Source organism: Phalaenopsis equestris, unplaced genomic scaffold (assembly GCF_001263595.1).
Source record: "Phalaenopsis equestris unplaced genomic scaffold, ASM126359v1 Scaffold001240, whole genome shotgun sequence".
Taxonomy (NCBI): Eukaryota; Viridiplantae; Streptophyta; class Magnoliopsida; order Asparagales; family Orchidaceae; genus Phalaenopsis; species Phalaenopsis equestris.
The window spans coordinates 54,093-74,233 of NW_018165679.1; the positions used below are offsets into that span (position 1 = coordinate 54,093).

Sequence of the window (20,141 nt, forward strand, 5' to 3'; positions counted from 1 at the left end):
TCTATGTGAGATAAGATAACAAATACTATTAAACAAGTGACAATAAATATACTTGGAGAATCAAAAGAAAAAATTTGGTGGTGAAAAAAAAATGTGCAGGGAAAGATAAAATATAAAAAGTTATGTTATAAAAGCTGGATCAGAAGTTAAAGCTTTAGAGAAATATAAAAAGTATAGAAATGTTTGTAAGGATTTTAAGAGAATAATTTGTGACGCTAAAAATTCTGCTTTTAGTGATCTTTATAATAGATTACATACTAAAGAGGGTTAAAAATATATGTATAAACTAGCCAAATAAAGAAAAAAAAATTAAATATTTAACTCAAGTACAGTGCATTAAAGATGAAAATCAAAAGGAACTTTTCTTAGAAAAAGATATTCAACATAGGTGGGCGAGTTATTTTGATAAACATTTCAATAAATTTCTAAAAATACGATAAACTTTAGTGATCTTAATATTGTTAATACTAATAAAATATTTCATTTTTACCTTCGCATTAGTAAAAAAGAAATTATGGAGGCTTTAGAAAAACCAAGGGTGGAAAGTCTGTAGCACCTGATGATATCTCAATTGAAGTGTGAAAATATTTTGGAGATTTGGAAGTTTCTTGGCTTTAAACTCTTGAAAATTATTTTAAAAACTAAAAGATGTTTGACGAGTGAAGGAAGAGTATTTTGGTCCCCATTTTTAAGAATAAAGAGGATGCACAAGAGTGTGCAAATTATAGAGAAATTAAATTGATGTGTCATACTTCAAAATTATAAGAGAGAATAATTGAACATAGTTTAAGACGTAGTACAAAGCTTGGATTTATGCCGAGTAAGTTTACTATGGAAGCTACACATTTATTGAGAAGTTTGATGAAGAAGTGCAGAGAGAATAAAGAGAATTGACATTAGATTATTATTAATTTAGAAAAAACTTACGATAAGGATCCAAGTGATATCCTTTGGAGAGTTCTAGAGAAGAAGTGTGTTGACATGACGTATATTCAAGTCATTAAAGATATGTATACGAAAGTTGTTACTTGTGTTCGAAAAGATGGAGGATTGACCAAATAATTTTCTATTTCAGTTGGATTACATCAGGGATTGGCTTTAAGCCCATATCTTTTTTCTTTAGTTATGGATGTTCTTACTGAAAATTTATCGGAGGATGTACCTTGGTGCAAGCTTTTCACTGATGATATCCTTCTTGTGGGAAATAATAGAGAAAGAGCTCAGGAAAAACATGAATTATGGAGGTATACATTGGAGTCTAAAGGCCTTCAATTGACTAGAACTAAGAATGAATACATGGAATGTAATTTAAGTAGTAGTGGCTCTATTGATAGAGTTGTAACTTTGGGTGATCAAATTATTAAAAGGTTTTTTGACTCTTTTAAAAATCTTGAGTCTAGTGCTCAAAGTGATAGTGATAGAGATGAGGATGTTATTAGTAGAACTAGAGTTAGTTGGTTGAAGTAGAGTAATGCTTCGAGCCTATTGTGTAATTAAAAAGTACCAATTAGACTGAAAAGAAAATTTTATAAGATAGTGGTAAGACTTGCAATGCTCTGTGGAGCAAAATGTTGGCCTTTAAAGGAGAAGCATAAAATTAAGTGTTGCTGAGATGAGAATTCTTAGGTTGTTGAGTGGCTTTACTCTAAGAGACAAAATGTGAAATGAATATAGCCATGATAGGGTTTGTGTAGCTTCTGTGGCAGACAAAATTAGAGTATTCTTAAATGGTTTGGTCACATTAAAAGTTGACCACCTGATGATCCGGTTAGGAGAGTAGATGTTTTAGATTCGACCTATGTTACGAAAGACAGAGGTAGAACTAAAAAGACTCGGACATATTGTATAAAAAATGATCTTAATTTATTGGAATTAAATGAAAATATGACATTCAATATAATGTAATGGAGAAAAATGATTCATGTAGCTGACCCCACGTATTTGGAAAAAGGCTTGTTGTTGTTGTTATTGTTGTGGAAACATAATTTCAATTTCTTTTTAGTTGATGTTCTGATGGTATATTCAAATAGCTTAGGACAACAATCTTTACTAAAGATGCCGAATCCACATCAACTGCTGTACTATATTTAAACCCATCAACACCAAATTATGCAAGAACAAAAACTCACCAAAATATATGTATTTACTAAATGCATATTGTTTTCTATTTTTTGTTTTTTTATTTTACTTATATTCTGATTTGAAACAAAATGTGTCTGATTTATTAAAATGAAATATTCTTATTTTTTAAGACACTCAAAATATCAAAAATTTATTTTGAATGTTTTTAAGAATAAATTATCATTTTTTAAACAAGAAATTAAAATACAAACAAAATAACTTAAAAATAAACATGTTTTGAAATATGTAAGCAAAATAATAATAAAAAGAACCCGAACAGGCTCTAACACTTCAAAATATCAAGTATTAAATTAAAAGGCATCTTAATTATTCTCCAATATCCAGTTTTATCTCGAGAACAACAGCGGAGAAACAGACCTGTACGTATATCATATTAGTGGCTTTGCACATCTTTTCGAGTTGAAGTCCACGAGCTAGAGATACCTGCAACATAATAATATATAAATCAAGGTCTTAAATTGTTCAGGGCTTCAACAAATAAAAGAAGATAGACGAGTAAATAATCAAATTGGAACAATAGTAGGTCAAGCGTACCTCTGCAAAAAATGCCAGGACACCTAACACAGCCATCAAGAAAAATGTGAAAATATTTTGGAGTACAAAATTCTGCAAGCAAGTAAAATTTAGTAAGAAATAACGTAATCAAGATTACCGGATCTACCTCTCTTGGTTTGAGGGGATAAACAATATTAACATATTTGTTGTTGTTTTATTGTTCAGAATAAAAACAGGGCAAGTTTAACAGCATAACCTTGAGTTTCTAAACCCAGGAGAATTGATCATGTGCAGTAGCCAAAGGTTTTAGAGGAAACACAAGGTAATAATATTACTGTAAACAAAATACCTGCAATGCCAACGCACAAATTGCTGACAAAGGAGTAACCAATAATCCAAATGAAAAAACAGTATATCTGCAAAAGATATGTCAAAGAAAAACCCTCAATGAAAGTTATACTGATGCTTAAGTGCATATTAAACCAAAGAAAGTTAGCTCAAAATTTTCATAACTTCAGCCTATACAAATCAAGTAATCAAAATATGAAATGACAAACATTACATTAATCATAGATTGGACTGCAAGTCCAGTCCAGTCGAACCAAGCATTTCATGGATTGGACTTGGCTTGGAAAATATCTCATAACTTTTAAGTCAGGAACAAAGGCCAAAAATAATCAGACCATCCTGAGTTGCCATCTCTAGGAAAATATCTCATAAAAATCCTTTGCTTATAACTAGAGAATCAAATTTATTTTTGTTATGGGTATAAACACTCACATAGGAATGTGCCATTATAGTAAATTACACATTGAGAGATATTTAAGAATACTCTCAATTAAAAGAATCATACTTGTGCTCTATTATCTATATATACAGTTAATAAGCAATATGTCATTATAGTAGGAGAAACCTTAAGATGTTAAGGCTAAACCAAATCACCTGATAGAGGGTGAGTCACCATAAACCAATGGATGACCTCTCAACAAAAGAAAATATACTTTATTTTAGAAAAAAAAAAGAACAAGTGATGAACCTCCTAACTCAAAAGCATATAAAAACACTTAAGTGATACTGAACAGCTTTGAGATGGTAAAGAACATACAAAATTATCAACATCTCATAACTATGAATTATAAGTTAGAATATAATATGTTTGAGACATGTTCTAACTCTGTTGTATTATAATTTATGTAACTGTTACTTGAGAATAAGAAGCAAATTGAAAACATTATACCAAAACCAGAAATTGTTGATAAAATGATGTTTAGTTAAAAAAAAAAACATGCAAGTAAAAATAAATATATTCTTGGCAGAATAGATTTTATGGTGTTCAATGTGAACTCCTGGATTTCAATGATTATGACTATGTTTAATGCTTAATTTTCCAAAAATGGTCACAAAGTTAATAATAAAGAATTTTTTTTTCCATCTTTGATAGATAAAATAAAATTATTATGATTTGAAGGTCGAAGGGGGGATCATGCGAGCTCTCAATTATTTGGAAGGCAATTAGGAGAGACAATTGGAAAATTGTAAATCATAAAATTTAGCAAATAATTTAAAGAGGTTCAAATTTTTATTAAAAAATAATAACATTGTCAGACTGGTCCGTGTATTATTTATAGTTGTCCATTATAATTCAAAATAATAGATGTGTTTAGTGGGATAAAAGATTGTTGTTGTTGTTGTTGTTGTAGATGTGTTTAATTTTGTCTATTAATTCATTATTATTTTATTTATAATAGTTTTTTCTTTAAATTTTCTATTGAAGTGGGATCATCCTAGGCCTAATCGTTTGAATGTTTATTAGGAGAGACGATTGGCAATTATCTATTATAAGATTTGTAAATAGTTTAAAGAGATTCGAAGGATTCATAACATGCATGATAAAAAAGACAAATCAGAATGGTCCATGTATTATTTATATTTTTCCATTCTAATTCCAAATTATAGATGTGTTCAATTTGTCTCTTCAATTCTAAAATAAGATTCAAAGTTTTCCATATGTTGAATTATAATGAATCAAAATTGAAGTATCAGAAAGATTATTTTAAATGAAATTTAAGAAGTCGAAGGACTATATTGGACAAATTAGATAGTATGGATTAAAATGAATCCTTATAAATAGTGCAGGGATTTAATGTTTTCTTAATAATCAAACTATGATTATATTATAGAACTTATCAAAATAAGAAACTAATCTTATTTAGCATAGTTTTAATATAATTGCTACTGCGAAAAAAATCTTTGATGTTATCGCAAATATAATTATGTATGTTATGTACAAAATAAAAGAAAAAAAAAAACATACTTAGAAATAATCATATTAAATAGTAAAAACAAAAAAAAATTATCACTATTCATCACATTTTTACACAAATTTCTCTCTCTTCGAGGCACCCCTGTTTCCCCATATCATATTTCTCCTTATGCCCACTATGAACTAGTGTTCTTTGATTAGCACAAATTGCAATATGTATTGCAGTCTTATTTCTTTCATAGGAAATCTTTTTTTCTTACAGGAACTATTCAACATAAGTGAGTGAACTATTTTGATAAACTTTTTAATGAAGTTTCTGGAAATTTAATTGACGGTAATGTTTTTAATATCGTTATTAATAATAAAAAGTTTTATTTTTACTATCATATTAGTAAGAAAAAAAAAATTAATGAGGCTTTGAAGAAAACCAAAGGTAGAGAATCAGATGATATCCTAATTGAAGTGTGAAAATATTTAGGAGATTTGGGTTTTTCTTGGATTGCTAAACTCTTTAATATTATTTTAAAAACTAAAATGATGTCTGAGGATTGGAGAAAATGTATTTTGGTTTTTATTTTTAAGAATAAAAGAGATGCACAAGAATGTGCAAATAATAGAGGAATAAAGTTAATGCCACACTATAAAATTATGGGAGAGGAAGTCCTAAAAATATTTGGGCATATTGCATTAAAAATGATCTTAATCTATTAGAATTAAATGAAAAGATGACACTCAATAGGATGCAATGGAGAAAAATGATTTAGTAGCCGATCTCACTTGGTGAGATAAAGGCTTGTTGTTGTTGTTATAGGAAATCTATTCTGAAAAAAAAAAATTAAAAATATATCTATAATCTTTAAGAAATAAAAAATACTTAAAAACGTGAGCGCATTTGGGTACCTTATTTTTGTCTTCCCCATGAACTTATCAATTGACAAATGAATAATGATAGAGAAAGAGAGGCAACCATAATTGACAGCAATGGTGATGCTATCTTGAAGGGTGGACAATAAAATAAAAAATTATCATAACACAGTCTAACAAACACAAAATGACGATCCTACCATTTGACTGCTAAAAATTCATCAACAAATAAAATTAAGAAAGCTGGCTAACACGAACAACCACTTTATAAATTTTGGCATATAATGATTGCCAACATGTTTACAAAAAGAAATTTTTTCTAATGATAAATAATTAATGGCCAAAGGGCTAGTCCGACAAATAATAGGCACTAATTGCTTCATGGCAAAAGGTTTAGCAAGCAATCATGACTACTAACAGCTATTACAAACAAAAACCCGTTCAAGATTAATTGTCACAGCAATCCATAAGATCACAATGTTTGAGTCCATAATCATCTTTACCAAACCCAATTACTAAATTAAATTGCGTGCAACTGGCATTGATGCTTATAGCTATGCAACACAAATCTTGTAGTGAACATTAAATAATGTATATGTTTATGCAACATGTGTTCTAGTTTGAACCAACGCAAAAAATAACTTCAAAGATTTTTAATTTATGGAATATATTTTCCCAAATCCTTGCTTCTTTTTTTTTTTTTTTTCATATTCCTTGCTTGACATGCTTACCCCACCCTTGTTTTATGTCCTCGGAGCCTATCTTGCTATGAACATCCATAGCCCCTTAACATCAACCATTCTAATTTTACCACTTAAATTTCTCATCTTCACAATTTTCTCCCTCTTGGAAGGTCCGGACATCCTTTTTAAATCTGACAAGTATCCTTCATCCAATAGTTTCAACAAGAAAAGAAAAGAAACTAGTAGCATTTGCTCCGGTGAATAATTTTTCTTTTAAGTTTTTATCTTATGTACTTAGGGGCTTATTTGGTGCCACATTAATTTGTATTTCTATTTTAATTTTAGTTTTCTATTTTTTATATCTTAATTGGAAATAAAAAATATTTGACATGTTAAACGTAAATTAATTTGTTTAAAAATTTTAAAAACTATTAAAAACTATTTTGAGTATTTTAAAATTAAGTCAAATTATTTTCAAATAAAAAATAAAAACAATCAAAATACATAAAAGAGCATATTTTAAAAAAAGAAAAAAAAAATTGTCTCTGTTGCGTGCTAGATAATTTTCTAAATTAGAGAATTAAATTTTACCTCGATAAAAATATACAACACATACATAGATTGAAATAGTAGGAGGTAGCAAGATTCTTCAGATAAAACCCTAAAGAGCAAAAATGTCGCATTTTTCAAAATTAAATTATAAAAATCTATTTTCGTATTTTTCTAAAATCAAACTTTCATGTGATTAAATTATTTTGCAAACAGTTAAAAAATAAAAGTTACATGAGGAAGAAGAAAAGAGGGGAAAGAGAAGAATGGAAGAAGAGAAAAAAGAAGTCCAGGATTTAGGTAAGAAATCTGATTTTTCATATTTTCTCTGTAAATCAAATTGTAGTTTTTAAGATTTGAATGCGAAGGAATTCATTTGAGGTTATTTTGTTTATTTTTTAGTTATTAATTTAAAAAGTTATATCGGGCGAAACCCAACATTAGCCTCCGACTTTCACTCCATCTTCCTCGCTGTGCTACTGTTCCGTAGGCTTCGGACGCAGACTCACACGTCCTTAGTCGCGTCGTTCTCTGTCGTTGTCTGTTTCATCGTCGTCTGCGTTCGAGTGCGTCGGCCGAGCCTTCGCCCCCGGTTGCAAACTGCGTTCTCGTGTGCTACCTACGCTGCGATATTCCGGTCGCAGCCTTCTTCCCCGGTCGCAGTCTGTGGCCTTTTTCGCCTGCTTTCGAGATTTGCGTACCCTGTTTTTGGTTTCGATTTGGGGGAATGGCCCCAAGTTATGTGGCGACTGTCTCCAGAGGTTCTACTCCCGGAGCAGGTGGTTCCTGTTTTTCCCCTCAAGAATTTCATGATGCACATGAATCTAGAGGTGGTTATACATTTATTAAATACTGGGAAGAAAGAATGACAAATACGCTTTGTTTCTCACTGATGAGGAAACAAGTATATTGGCTTCAACATATAGATATACTCTTGTTGAGAAATTTTCGAATGGAAATCCCAAGCTTGAGATTATTAGAAACCATTTTGATAAGCTTACAGGGAGTTGGAAATTTGGCTCGCTAGATGGCCGTCACGTTCTCATTCAACTCTCAAATGACGCAGATTATACCCAATTCTTTGCTCAAAAAGTTCTCAAAATTGATAATCGCTTTATGAAAATTCTGAAATGAACAGTGGATTTTGATCATAAATTGGAATCTCCTATTATCCCAGTTTGGGTTAATTTTCCAGGGCTCAAGGTGCATCTCTTCAATTATGAAACCCTTTATACATTGACAACTGCTTTTAGGAAACCGCTGAAGGTCGATACTCCTGTGCTTGAGACAAACAGGCCATCTGAAGCTTGTGTGCTTGTAGAGTGCCACATCACTCAACCCTTTCCAAGGGAGATTTGGATTGGCTCCCCTCTTTAGGGTTATTGGCAGAATATTCACATTCAGATGACGGAAAAGGTGTCTCCTAATATTAATGAGGAAGATTTAGAGCCAAACACAAACCATCTTACTGCAACATCAAACACAAACCATCTTACTGCAATTAATCAGTTGGTAGAACTACCTGTTGAGAGGGCAGGTGTTTCCCAAGTTTTGGAATATTGTCCTACACAAATTCAGGAACTCATCGCTGCAATTGTCTTTCCTTCTTCGGATCAGACTGAAAAGTCTTAATGGTAAGTTTACACTTCTCGGCGGAGGAAGAAGGCTGGGGACACAGTTCAGCTTGGAAACTTAATGGATGATACCTTGGTCACTCCTGGCAATGAAACAACACTTCAGAGTTTTCTATCTGGATCCGCTCCAAGAACCAGAAGAGGCAGGTCTAAATTGTCTCGTCCATAGACACTTGTTTTTTCATGTTTTTTTTTTTTTGAGTCTTTTGTATCTTTTCGTTGGGGTATCTTTGTACAATGTATCGTATGAGTAGGGCATCATCTATTGGGCCATCTCATACAACTTTTTTGTATCCTTTTTTATTTCAAAAATAAATAATTAAATAAATAAATAAATATATATATATATATATATTGAATAAATTTATATTTTTATTAGGTTGGTTATGAAAAACAAGATCTTGGGAAAATAAAAATAAGAAAATTTATCCCGAGAAAAATCCTACGATTGAGATGACGAGCTCAATTTCTAATTTAAGAAACAAATAATTAACAAATATAATGCCTATAAAATGTATTCGTATTGAGCATACTATTAGCATCTGATATTGCCAGTGAAGTTACTGTATTTTTTAATACAATCACTTGTTTTAAGCAATTTTATGATACTTATATTACTGAAGCTTTACGAATGTTCATTAATATAATGCATGTAAGAATAACAGGCATGTAAACAAGGTGGTTGATTATAGGTGCATAGCAATGCAATGTATTTTTAAACTCTTGTGATAATAAAACCAAAAAAAAGAAGTCTAGGAAAGGTCTTGTATGTAAATATGAAATTGCATTTATATGCCGACAAGGGCTAATTATTGAGTACTTTTATAGTTTAGTCCCGCGTCTTTAAATCTTGAGTTTCACATTTTCTTTATATTTAAAAACATGGGAGTATAAGATAGTTACAACAATAGCACATGGGTTTTCCACCTTTAAAATAAAATATTAATATTTATTGTAGCCAATGAAGTCATCTTACTTCATGAAGGGAGGTTGCATGTGCACCCCAGTCGAGCTAAGCACTGGGAACATGTGCGAGTGCTTGCATGAAGAGGAACAACTCTATAGATGAGGCAAGGAGAGACAGGAAGAAGAGAAGTAGAGACTTCGTATCTGTGAAGAATTGGAGTTTGTGTCAAAGAAACGCCGCATGCTCATCTGAGCGGAAGAGAAGAGGACCCGTGTGCTAGAAAGGTGGAGGTGAGCTGCATAAAGGGAAGAGAGATAGCAAGAGCACGACTTCATGCTTGAAGTGTAGAGCCGACCCCGACGAAATCTTGGTCGAAAGACTCTCTGCATTAAACGAAGAAGAAGGCAGAGGCAAGAAAGATGAACAAATGACCTTTATGTGCAAGGCTTTGTGACTTCGTCAATAAAGAGGTGAATCAAGCCTTAAGAAGGTGAAAGTGAGTTTTTTTATTCAAGTATTATTAGTTTAATATCAAATTGATGGACTAGATTAAAATTATACGAAATAAAGTTAATGTTAGTTAATTTATTTCAAAAATCTTAAATGCCATAAATCACTGATTTCACACAAGAAATCATGCGAGTAAGGATATTGGTCTAAGAAACTTATTAGGTAAATAATTAATGTTATTATTGTTATTAGAATAAATGATATAATTAGTTAAATTAATGTTATGAAAATTAATTCAATTAAAAAGTGTGAAAGAAGACTATTTATAATTGAGATTCGAAAAAGGTTGTCGATATATTGAAGTGGAGGAATAAACTTTACAGAGGTCAATTAAAGATTAAAGTGACGAATTATGATTTTAAGTTATAATATTTATTTTTTGATTTTAAATATATTATTGCTTATAATTTTTCACTATTATGCCTTATGTCAATGTACTTAAACTATATTCGATTTTTTATTTTGATACTCATAAAATATACATGTTAAAACTGTTATATGAATAATAGCATTATAGTATTCCTAAGAAGAGGTCACAGCATTATAAGTTTTTTCTAAAATATAGCCTTACTATATGACATGTAAATTCTAGTATATGTGCATAAATCAATTTATTTCAAGACATAATTTTAGTAAGAGTGTAATTATTCATTAGTAGATAAATGCAGAATATATCATAAGAAAATAATGTATATTATGAAGAATAAAATAACTTACATATGGAGGTTTGTATGTGCATGTTAAGAAGAATTCACCCCTTATGGTATAAGCAGGGGGCAATAGTATACTCACGTGTGTAGCCGTAGAAAATTATGATGTTTAGATCACAAAGAGAATATCGACCAAGGTAGAGTAGACACATTTCCTCCTCAGACAATCATATAAATTAGACCACGAATTGTTGTAATGATGGGATAAAATCAACCAAGAGTGTTAGGTTATGTTTTGATGGTACTTCTAAGACAAATGTGGATGTTAATAGTATAAAGTAAAAGTAAGATTAAATGTTGAACTTTGGATAATAAAGTTAAAATCAATGCAAATTGAAGTTTAAGTTATTTCCATTAAGGAAATGTCATGCACACATACATTAGAATAATATAAAATTTTTAGAAATATGAAAGATCAACTTGCATTTTATTTTTTCTTCTTTGGGTGGTTACTGTAGTTTAGAATTATGATTGCACCGGATTTACTTTTAGATAACTTATTATGTTGTTTTTAAATTTTTTTTCAGGTTTTAATCTTTTGAATAAAATCAATAGAATGAAAATTAAAGTGTAAAAAAAGCGAGGTCAATAACCTGAAAGATAACTATATTTTTTAATTACTCAAATTAGTTATTTTTTTGGTTATTTTTTCAATTAATATTTTAAACATTAAAATGTTAGTAACAGAAATGGAATAATAGAGAATTTAACCCCATTGCTTGACCGTATGTTTCCGTCTATACTAATTCCAAACCCTGAAACGGGCTGTTACAGAAGTGTTATCTGAGCACGTATTTAGAGTAAACTTAAAGAGTCATTAGGCTAATTGAACTAAGTTATAAATAATAGAAATTAAAATTTTAATTTAGTCTAATTAACTTATTTTATTATTATTTCATAATTATGGATGAACAGAAGAAAGAGGTTAAGGATGATAATTTTTCATTTGATATATCTCAGAATGGCAGTCCGTGCAGTTGTATTTTCTAATATGATGAATGTTATAACTTAGCTGATTAAGAATTCTCAATCTCAAGTTAGTAATAGTTGAAGAACAATGATAGATAAGTATTTGGAGCTTTTTCAGCATATGAGGCCTCATCTCTTTTCTGGATTAGGAAGACCGTTGGATACTGAAAACTTGCTATTAAGAGTGAAAAAGATTACCTATGGGTTGTAATGTCCACCGGAGAGAAGAGTGACCCTTGCCATTTTTGCGGTCGACCTAGCCTTTTGGTATAGTTATAGAAGAAGTGTAGCGGTTAACATAGCCTTTTGGTACAGTGGGATTTATTCGTGAGAACCTTTGAAGATTGGTTTGTACCATTGCGATTAATCATAAGACAAATGCAAGATAAATTCATTAGACTGGAGTCAGTAGATCGATCGGTTATTGACATGACCCGATCCGGGATGTAGAACTAATCAAGACGGGTACAAACAGTCGGACAGTGGAACTAAGTTTTCTATATTCATTTAACAATTAACAAATGAAAGAGCCACTAATTAAATTAAATTAAAACAGTATATTTAAATTTATCCCGTTGTTAGCCGCACACGTTTTCTACAAACTTTTTTCTTTCTGCCGCTCATCTTTTAATAATTTAATTAAACCTGAAATATTAATTTAAAACTATAATAAGTTTAAACAAAGCTAATAAATACTTATACTCATAAATTATAATAATACAAGAGAAGAGAAAAATAATATACATTTCAGTTAGTTTTTAAATGAAGCAATATAAATATATGATGTTATTCAAGAAATTTCACTATATCAATAACATATTTATATCATATTATATCTATACAACCATCACAGGAACATCTAAAAATTATACCAAATACGACACTTTAATATCAATATCCTTTTCCATTTGTATGCACAGGTACTTTAATGTTCTCAACTAACACCATAAAAAGGGTAATTCTATCATAATCAATCATGCGCATGCAAACAGTCAACATAAATATATCATTTATAACAATGTGACCAATAAAAAAAAAACATATCATTCATATGCTCATCATATTCAATTCAATATATTATATATAACATATATTAATGCATAATAGTAAGTAGCTACATACATTCATATCACTAATAAGAAAAAACATATATTAATAAAAATAAAGCTTCTCTAAACAAAATTATCGATAAATGCAAAATAGTGAATAACAAAAATATTACCATAGATTAAAAGTACGAGTACTCACCTCAATAACGATTAATTTATTATTCGATTTGTCTTGACGTCGACTCTTCTAAAATTAGTGTCTATAATAAACATGGATAATTCATATTACAAAACTTAATTAGCTATTAAATTTACATTATTTAAAAATTAACTTTTTATTATTTTACATTACGAAATCCAAATTAACTTTATTTTGCTATTAAAACTCATTAATTAAATTATAATATAAAGTCAAATTTTTCTTACCAAAATTGGTTTGGGTCAATCTTCCTCATCCTTTAGCTCGCACACTTCGTCTCCTATTCCCCTCCAACTTCAAAATTCTAACCAAAAGCCTTAAATAATAAAATAATTTTTTATTAATATTGCAATACATACATATATATATATGTTTATATACATATATATACGATATATATATATATATATATATAAGAAAAGTGAAACTCGTGGCTCCCTACGTGTTAATATAAATTGTCGTTACAAAAAGAGGAAGGGAAAGTGGATCACCATCTAAAAACAAAAAGAAGTATATTAAAGCCCTAAGGTTCCTCTTTCCACAGTACAACTCCACGCAATAAAAAAAAATAAAACAAAAAGGTATAGTATACGCAAAAGTACATGTATTCCAACAAAATGTATACCAAGGAAAAAAAAGTATACCCAAAACAAAACATATACACAAAAACACAGCATCTTCCTAAAGCATTGAGGCATCAACAAATTGCAAGAGAGGTTAACAGAGAACTTCAGAGGGAAAGTGTTGGTCTCCTACCGCTCGGAGGTGATAAAGAACTTCCCGAGGCATTAACAGTCTTGCAAGCTTTAAAATAGTTTGCCAATATTAATGAAACAGTAGTAGCAACCGTGGGAACCAAGGTTCCGTATTTGTGGCTATTTCTAGCCAGCCATATAAACCACAAGACAATAAGGGGGAAATAAAGCAAATTCTTGTGAAAGATACCAGTTTCCTGCCATATATGTAAAGAAATTTCGAGGCTCAAAACATTGGGCCAAGTAATGCCAAACAAATTTCCAAACATCTCCCAAATCGATCTAGCAAAAGAGCAAGTAAAGAAAAGATGGTGAAAAGATTCAGCCTCAAGCTTACAAATATAACAACAAGAAGTTATTCTTAACCCTTTTATCTTCAAAATGTCATCTAGAGGCAGAAGAATTTGTAAAAATCTCCAAAGAAAGAAAGAGATAGAGGAGGAGATATATTGATGCTAGATTTAGGAACTCCACCTCCAGTTAGGAAAAGTATAAATATGAGAGTAGATCATTTCAGTGATAGATGTTTTTGAGGAAAACTTCCACAGCGGTACATCTTTCTTTTGAGCATTAATAGGGATCTTAGCAATAGAGTGAGCCTCAACACCAACCCAAAAAAGGAGCATAGGTAAATTCCAACATTCATTAGGCCAAAAGTCAGAGACTAATAATTGAGTATCATTGGATTAGTGAGATGTGTTAGCAAGAATAGAAGTGCTCCAATGATAATTCCAAAAGGATATATTACCCTCTCCCACATCCCAAAAAATGAATTGGGAGGCTACATCACGAGCAAGAACGATAACCTTCCAAATTTTGAAGTCCCCAATTTTCCAAGCAACATTAGAAGGGTGTATGAAAGAACAACATTTATGGAACATAAATTGAGCCCAAAGAGAATCTCCAACTCTAAATTTAAACCAAAGTTTGCACATACTAATATCAACTACCTGTTGCAAGGTTTTGAAACCAAGCCCCCCTGAGGATATTGGTTTGCTAATATGATTCCAATTGGTCCAGATTTTGCTAGCATGAGTGCCGCTCCAAAGAAATTTATTGAACAAGACCTCAAGATGTTTTTGAGTGCTCTTTTTAGTCTTGAGAACTTGCATAGCATGGAGAGGTAGGCTAAAGCACGTTTTTTAATAAAGTAAGCCTACCACCATTAGACATGAAAATATTTCTCTAATCATTAATTCTTGACTTAAGTTTATCAACAATCTCGTCCATTTGGACTTGCTTTCTCCTCCCTCGGAGGATGTTAACTCCCAAGTATTTAAGGGGAAGGTCAACAATCTTACACCTAACAAAAGTAGAAGCCCAATTGGCAATATGATTGCGGACACTCTTACCAAAGTAGAGAGAGAATTTAGCTAAATTAAAACTAAGGCAGAGGTATTCTGGAAATCCGTCATTGTGGCTTTGATAGCAGATTTTCTGGCGTTGAAAAAGAGAAGGACATCATCAGCATAAGCAAGATGACTAATAAAAACATTGGATTTATGAGAGTATTGCATATGGGGATGTCGCATATGCAGGTTGTTAACCAAACTAGAGAGATAATAAAAAACAATTATAAAAATGGTGGGAGAGAGAGGATCTCCCTGCTTAATGTCTCTATGGGCGGAAAAGAAACCATGAGCTTTACCATTCACTAAGACACTGTAATGGTTATTAGTGAGAAACGAAATCCTAATGGAAGCCTTTAGCCTGCAGAGCATTAAGGATAAAATCTCAAATGATGGTATTAAAGGCCTTTTTGATATCAAGCTTGAGCACCATATTGCCCCCTCTACATTTTTTATCCAGGTCTTCAATCATCTCCTAGGTAAGAAGAATATTATCGGTGATTTCACAGCCTTTTATGAAGGCTGATTGTTGTGGGGAAATGAGGGTGGAGAGATGTGTTTGTAACCTTTTCACAATAATCTTACTCAAAACATTAGAAAGAACCGTAGTCAGGGAAATAGGGCGAAAGTTTTCCCAAGAGTTTTTCTCATTTCCTTTAGAGATAAGCACAATTGTTGCAAAGCAGAAATATTTACCTGAGTTTCTCAAAGGAAAAAACTTTGAATAGCAAGAATTACCTCTTTAATGATATCCCAGCAGTGGATATAGAAGGAAAAGAAGAAACCATCAGGCCCAAGGGCTTTGTTGGGACAAATTGATTTGAGAGCAGAAAGAATTTCCTCCTCATCTGGGGGGTGATTTAAATAAAGATTGGAAATGTAGCTAGCATCATCATTGAAGACAATGCAATCCACAAGGGAAACCTGAATAGTAAATTGATAAAGTTAAGTGAAGTAGAGAACAACACTTTCACCAATATCTTCCATATTGGTTAACGTCTGACCATTGGTAGTTTTGATCTTCAGAATGCTATTAATGTTTCTTCTATGCTTTAATGTGGCATGAAAGTAATTATTGTTTCTATCACCAGACATAAAGGATATGTCGTTAGCTTTTTGTTGAAGAAGAGCTTCTTCCAAGTTATATGCTTCTAAAAGAGAAAGGTGTGCTTGTGCCACAGTATCAACTAAGGTAGGGGTACCAAATGCTGAGCTTCTAGAACTTTATTATGCATGTTGCCAAATATTTGATAATTCCAAGTTTTAAGATGAGCTGCCAGATTTTTATGCAATTGCCATAAGCGAAACCATGGAGTTCCAACATCATTAACTTTCCAAGCTTGCTGCACAACATTAAGAAAAGTATTATGCGCAGTACATACATTAAGGAATTTGAATCTATAAATAAGAGACTTAGTATTAAAAGCCAAAGTGAGTAAAATGAGATTATGATCAGAAGAAGCATAGGTTAAATGTTGAACACTGATGATAGGATAGAAATTTAGAAAAGTAGAATTGCCCAAGAATCTATCCAGCCTTTGAAAGAGTAACCCTCTTCGCCAAGTGTAAGGAGAACCAGAATAATTAAGGTCGAAAATGCTAGCACCAGCAATAACATTACAAAAGCGAGTAATGAGAGACAAATCGCATCTACCATCTACCGCCACCTTTCCACCTTTCCTTTCAGAAGGCTTCATTAGCATGTTAAAATCTCTACCCACAAACCAATTTTCCTTTATGGTATCTCCCATAACCTCAAGTTTTTGCCATAGCAATAATTTATCCAGAAAAGAAGAACTAGCATGGACAAAGGTGCCCCAACCATGAAAATCTTCCGTCTTGAAATTAGTGAGGATAAATTGTTCTTCATCATCAACAATAGATAAGACAACTAGATGCTTCCAAAAAAGCCAAATTTTGTTATTTTTATTGTAATAGGACTTGTAGCCTTTAAATTTCCGTAAAATCCTGTCTTTATTCACATGCACAAGAGGCTCCAAAATAGCAAAAATGAAAATTGTGGACCCGACACAGATACTTGAGCCTATTAAGGCAGGCGGGTCCGCCACTCCCCTAATATTTCAAGTCATAGTGTTAAGCATTATGCCTTAAGCTGCCCTTCTAGAGGATCTAGAAGGGCTACCTAATTGCTCCCCGTCAGAGTAGTAAGTACCTTCTCTTATGATGTTGCTAGCATTTAAATTAGAGAGCTCATTGTTTCTTTTTGTTTTCTTTCTAGAGTGCCTTTGGACTTGCCACTAATTTTCTAACTCCTTTGTAGCACCTTGTAAGGCAGCATTGGGAACGACATTTGAGGAGGATGGTTGAGATGCTTTAACATGTGAATGATTTCGTATTTCAATAATATCATTGCTATTTGAAATGGGATGCATCTGATTTTCCAAATGGGTAGGCATTTTATAAGTGGGATATAAATGAATAGGAGGGGGTTTGTAGTGGGAGTAGGAAAACATCTAGGATTTGTTCTGATTTGTTCTCCAACAAGGGAGTAGTTTTCTAGTAGAGCAATAATGGGTTGCATATGAGGGTTCAGATCAATAAGAGGCTCAACCTCAACCTCATCATTATGAGTGTCAACATTTGGGGGTGTATCCTGCTGAGTGGTAATTGCATGATTTTCGTTGAAAGGAACATGTTGCTCTGTTGGTTGATGAGGTGTGTTTCCTTTAAGTTGGGGATTCAATTTAAAACATACTGAGGAGTGATGACCAAATATAGAACATTGAGTAAAATATGGTGAGTGGCGCTCAATTTCTACTGGTTGCCAATAGCCACAGTGTTGTGATCCAATCCATATTTCATTACAGAAAGGTTGAGTAATGTCCCGTTCAACGTGGACACGAGCTTTCGAAGGTCGTGTGAGAGCAAAAGTAGCAGCAATCATTTTTAGAGGCCTACCATAGGCGGCAGCCAACGAGAAAAGGATTTCGTGATTGAATAGATGTTAATTTATGGCAAGGAAAACGAAGCCAAACAGGTATCATCGGTAGTTTGACTTTAGGATCGAAGTCAACAAACCAATTAAGGAATTTCATAACCCTATTTTCAATTCGCAGAAACCTCTTAGAAAAAAGCAAAGTATAATCTTCATATTAGCAAGCTGGATTAAAATGTGCCTCCAATCCAATATCCCAACTTTCCACCACCCTTTGAGTATTAAGGACTCAAATTCTGAACGGAGGAACTCTACCTTAGGATTCCCATAAGTAAACTTTCCAACCAATGCCAGCCGCAGGAGGAGGCCAAAATCGTAGATTTAGTATCATAAATAAACATGGCAAGCTTTCCATTTTTCTTTCCTAACTTCTTAATAAAAGAGTACTCACCCCCCAAATTTAATGAATCATGAAAACCCTGAGGAAAATGCCCCCCAGAAATGTTACCAGAAGAGCCGCCTCCCCCATCCAAATCCGCATCCACAAAACTTTTACCAGAGACCAGCCCTAAAACCAAAAGATGCAGAAACAAAATGGAGAAAAGAGAAGATCTCACCAGAAAGGATGCGAAGGAATGAAAACGCCATTATCGCCCGCGCGATCGCCAAAGGAAACCATAGAGAAAGCCGCCATTCATATATATATTATATATATGTATATGTGTGTGTGTGTGTGTGTGTGTGTGTGTGTGTGTCATACATGGCGTCATCTTCTAACACGCTCGGTTCTGCTAGGGTTTCGCCCAATGGTTACCCTAGCAATAGTTACGGTTTCACTCGTCTTCGCGCTCGATTCCGTTCGTCTTCCCCATTTCTTCTTTGGCTCTGAGACGCGTCTCGTCTCATGTCTTTCCTGGCTTTGTGGCCCGTCTCGCGTTTTTCTCGCTCTGCGGCCCGTTTAACATCTTTCCTCGCTCTGCGGCTCCTCTGCGGCCCATCTCACGTCTTTCCTCGCTCTGCGACTCCCTCTCGCGGACGCAACTCGCGATTTCTACGGCTTCTCTGTGCTCGTCCCATCTCACAGCGTCCTCTCTTCTTTCTTTTGAAGCTTTTTCCCCACATTTATCAGAGCAGAGCTGCTTTCTTCTCTGAAGGCCTACCTTTGATGATGGTTTCAGACAAATTGTATGTAGCTGCCCTTGCGGGTGTCCACGCCTCAGACACAACTAAATTGCCATCTTTCCCTCCTTTGTTTGAGTGGATGGAAGACATCAAGAAACCTGTTAGGTAGAATGCGAAAACTGTCATATTTTTTACAGAAGCTGAAGGTATTCAACTTGCTTCCTTCTGTCGTTTGAATTTGGTTGAGAAATTTCTATATGGTCATCCCAAAATGGAGCTCATTCGCAAAGAATTTGAACTTATGCACCTTGTTAGAGAGTGAAAAATTAGACTATTAGATGGGAGACACATTTTTATTCAAATTAGTAATGAATATGATTACATACGCTTATTTGCTAGAAGGATAATATGAATTAATAACAGAGCAATGAAGATTCTGAAATGGTCTGCGAATTTTGACCTACAAATGGAGCCACCAATCATTCCGGTTTGGATTCGTCTCCCTGGTCCGAAATTTCATTATTTTTTTCAAAAAGTATTGATTCTATTGTTTTAGCTTATGGAAAGCCACTTAAGACAGACATTCCTACATTTAATCTTTCCCGTGCATCTTAAGCCAGAGTACTTGTTGAAAGAGACATCACTTCACCCGCTTCTGAGAAAATCAGGTTGGACACAATACCAAAGATATTGGCAGAAGGTAGAGATTGAGTCTTTTCCGCCGTATTGTTCGAATTGTCATATCGTATGTTTGGACACTCCAGTTCTCAATGTCACCATCTACACCCCAACTCGGACCAAAAAAGCAAACTGCTCCACTAGAAGTTGTGATTCCTGTGATTCCATCTCCTCTTGATCAGCTCCAAGTTTTTGACACTATTAATCATCAGAAGGATACCCCAGAAGACGTCACTTTCCCCGCAGGCAATATGTCAACCATTCAGTCCCAACTTGTAGCTCCCCCATCTTTGGAACCTCCTAGCATGGGGGAGAGAGATTCTTCAGACCCCGCTGTTGACCTCATTTTTAGTGAGGCCTAGTCTTC

General features: G+C 32.9%; 1 protein-coding gene across 3 annotated transcripts in view; it reads right to left on the minus strand.

The window, feature by feature from the left end:
• Positions 1 to 2,445: 2,445 nt before the first annotated feature.
• The window catches only part of LOC110033624, a 74,770-nt gene continuing 57,074 nt past the window's right edge, over positions 2,446 to 20,141 (minus strand). The window contains exons 7-9 of one of the 3 annotated variants that reach the window (XM_020737665.1): positions 2,987 to 3,053; positions 2,677 to 2,748; positions 2,446 to 2,565 (exon numbers count right to left, since the gene is read on the minus strand). In XM_020737665.1, coding sequence (XP_020593324.1) covers positions 2,449 to 2,565; positions 2,677 to 2,748; positions 2,987 to 3,053 — 256 coding nt within the window. In that variant the 3' untranslated portion in view covers positions 2,446 to 2,448. Of the gene's footprint in view, positions 2,566 to 2,676; positions 2,749 to 2,893; positions 3,054 to 15,822; positions 16,003 to 20,141 lie in introns of those variants that run through there. The other 2 variants (XR_002294968.1, XM_020737666.1) reach the window with 2 other exon arrangements.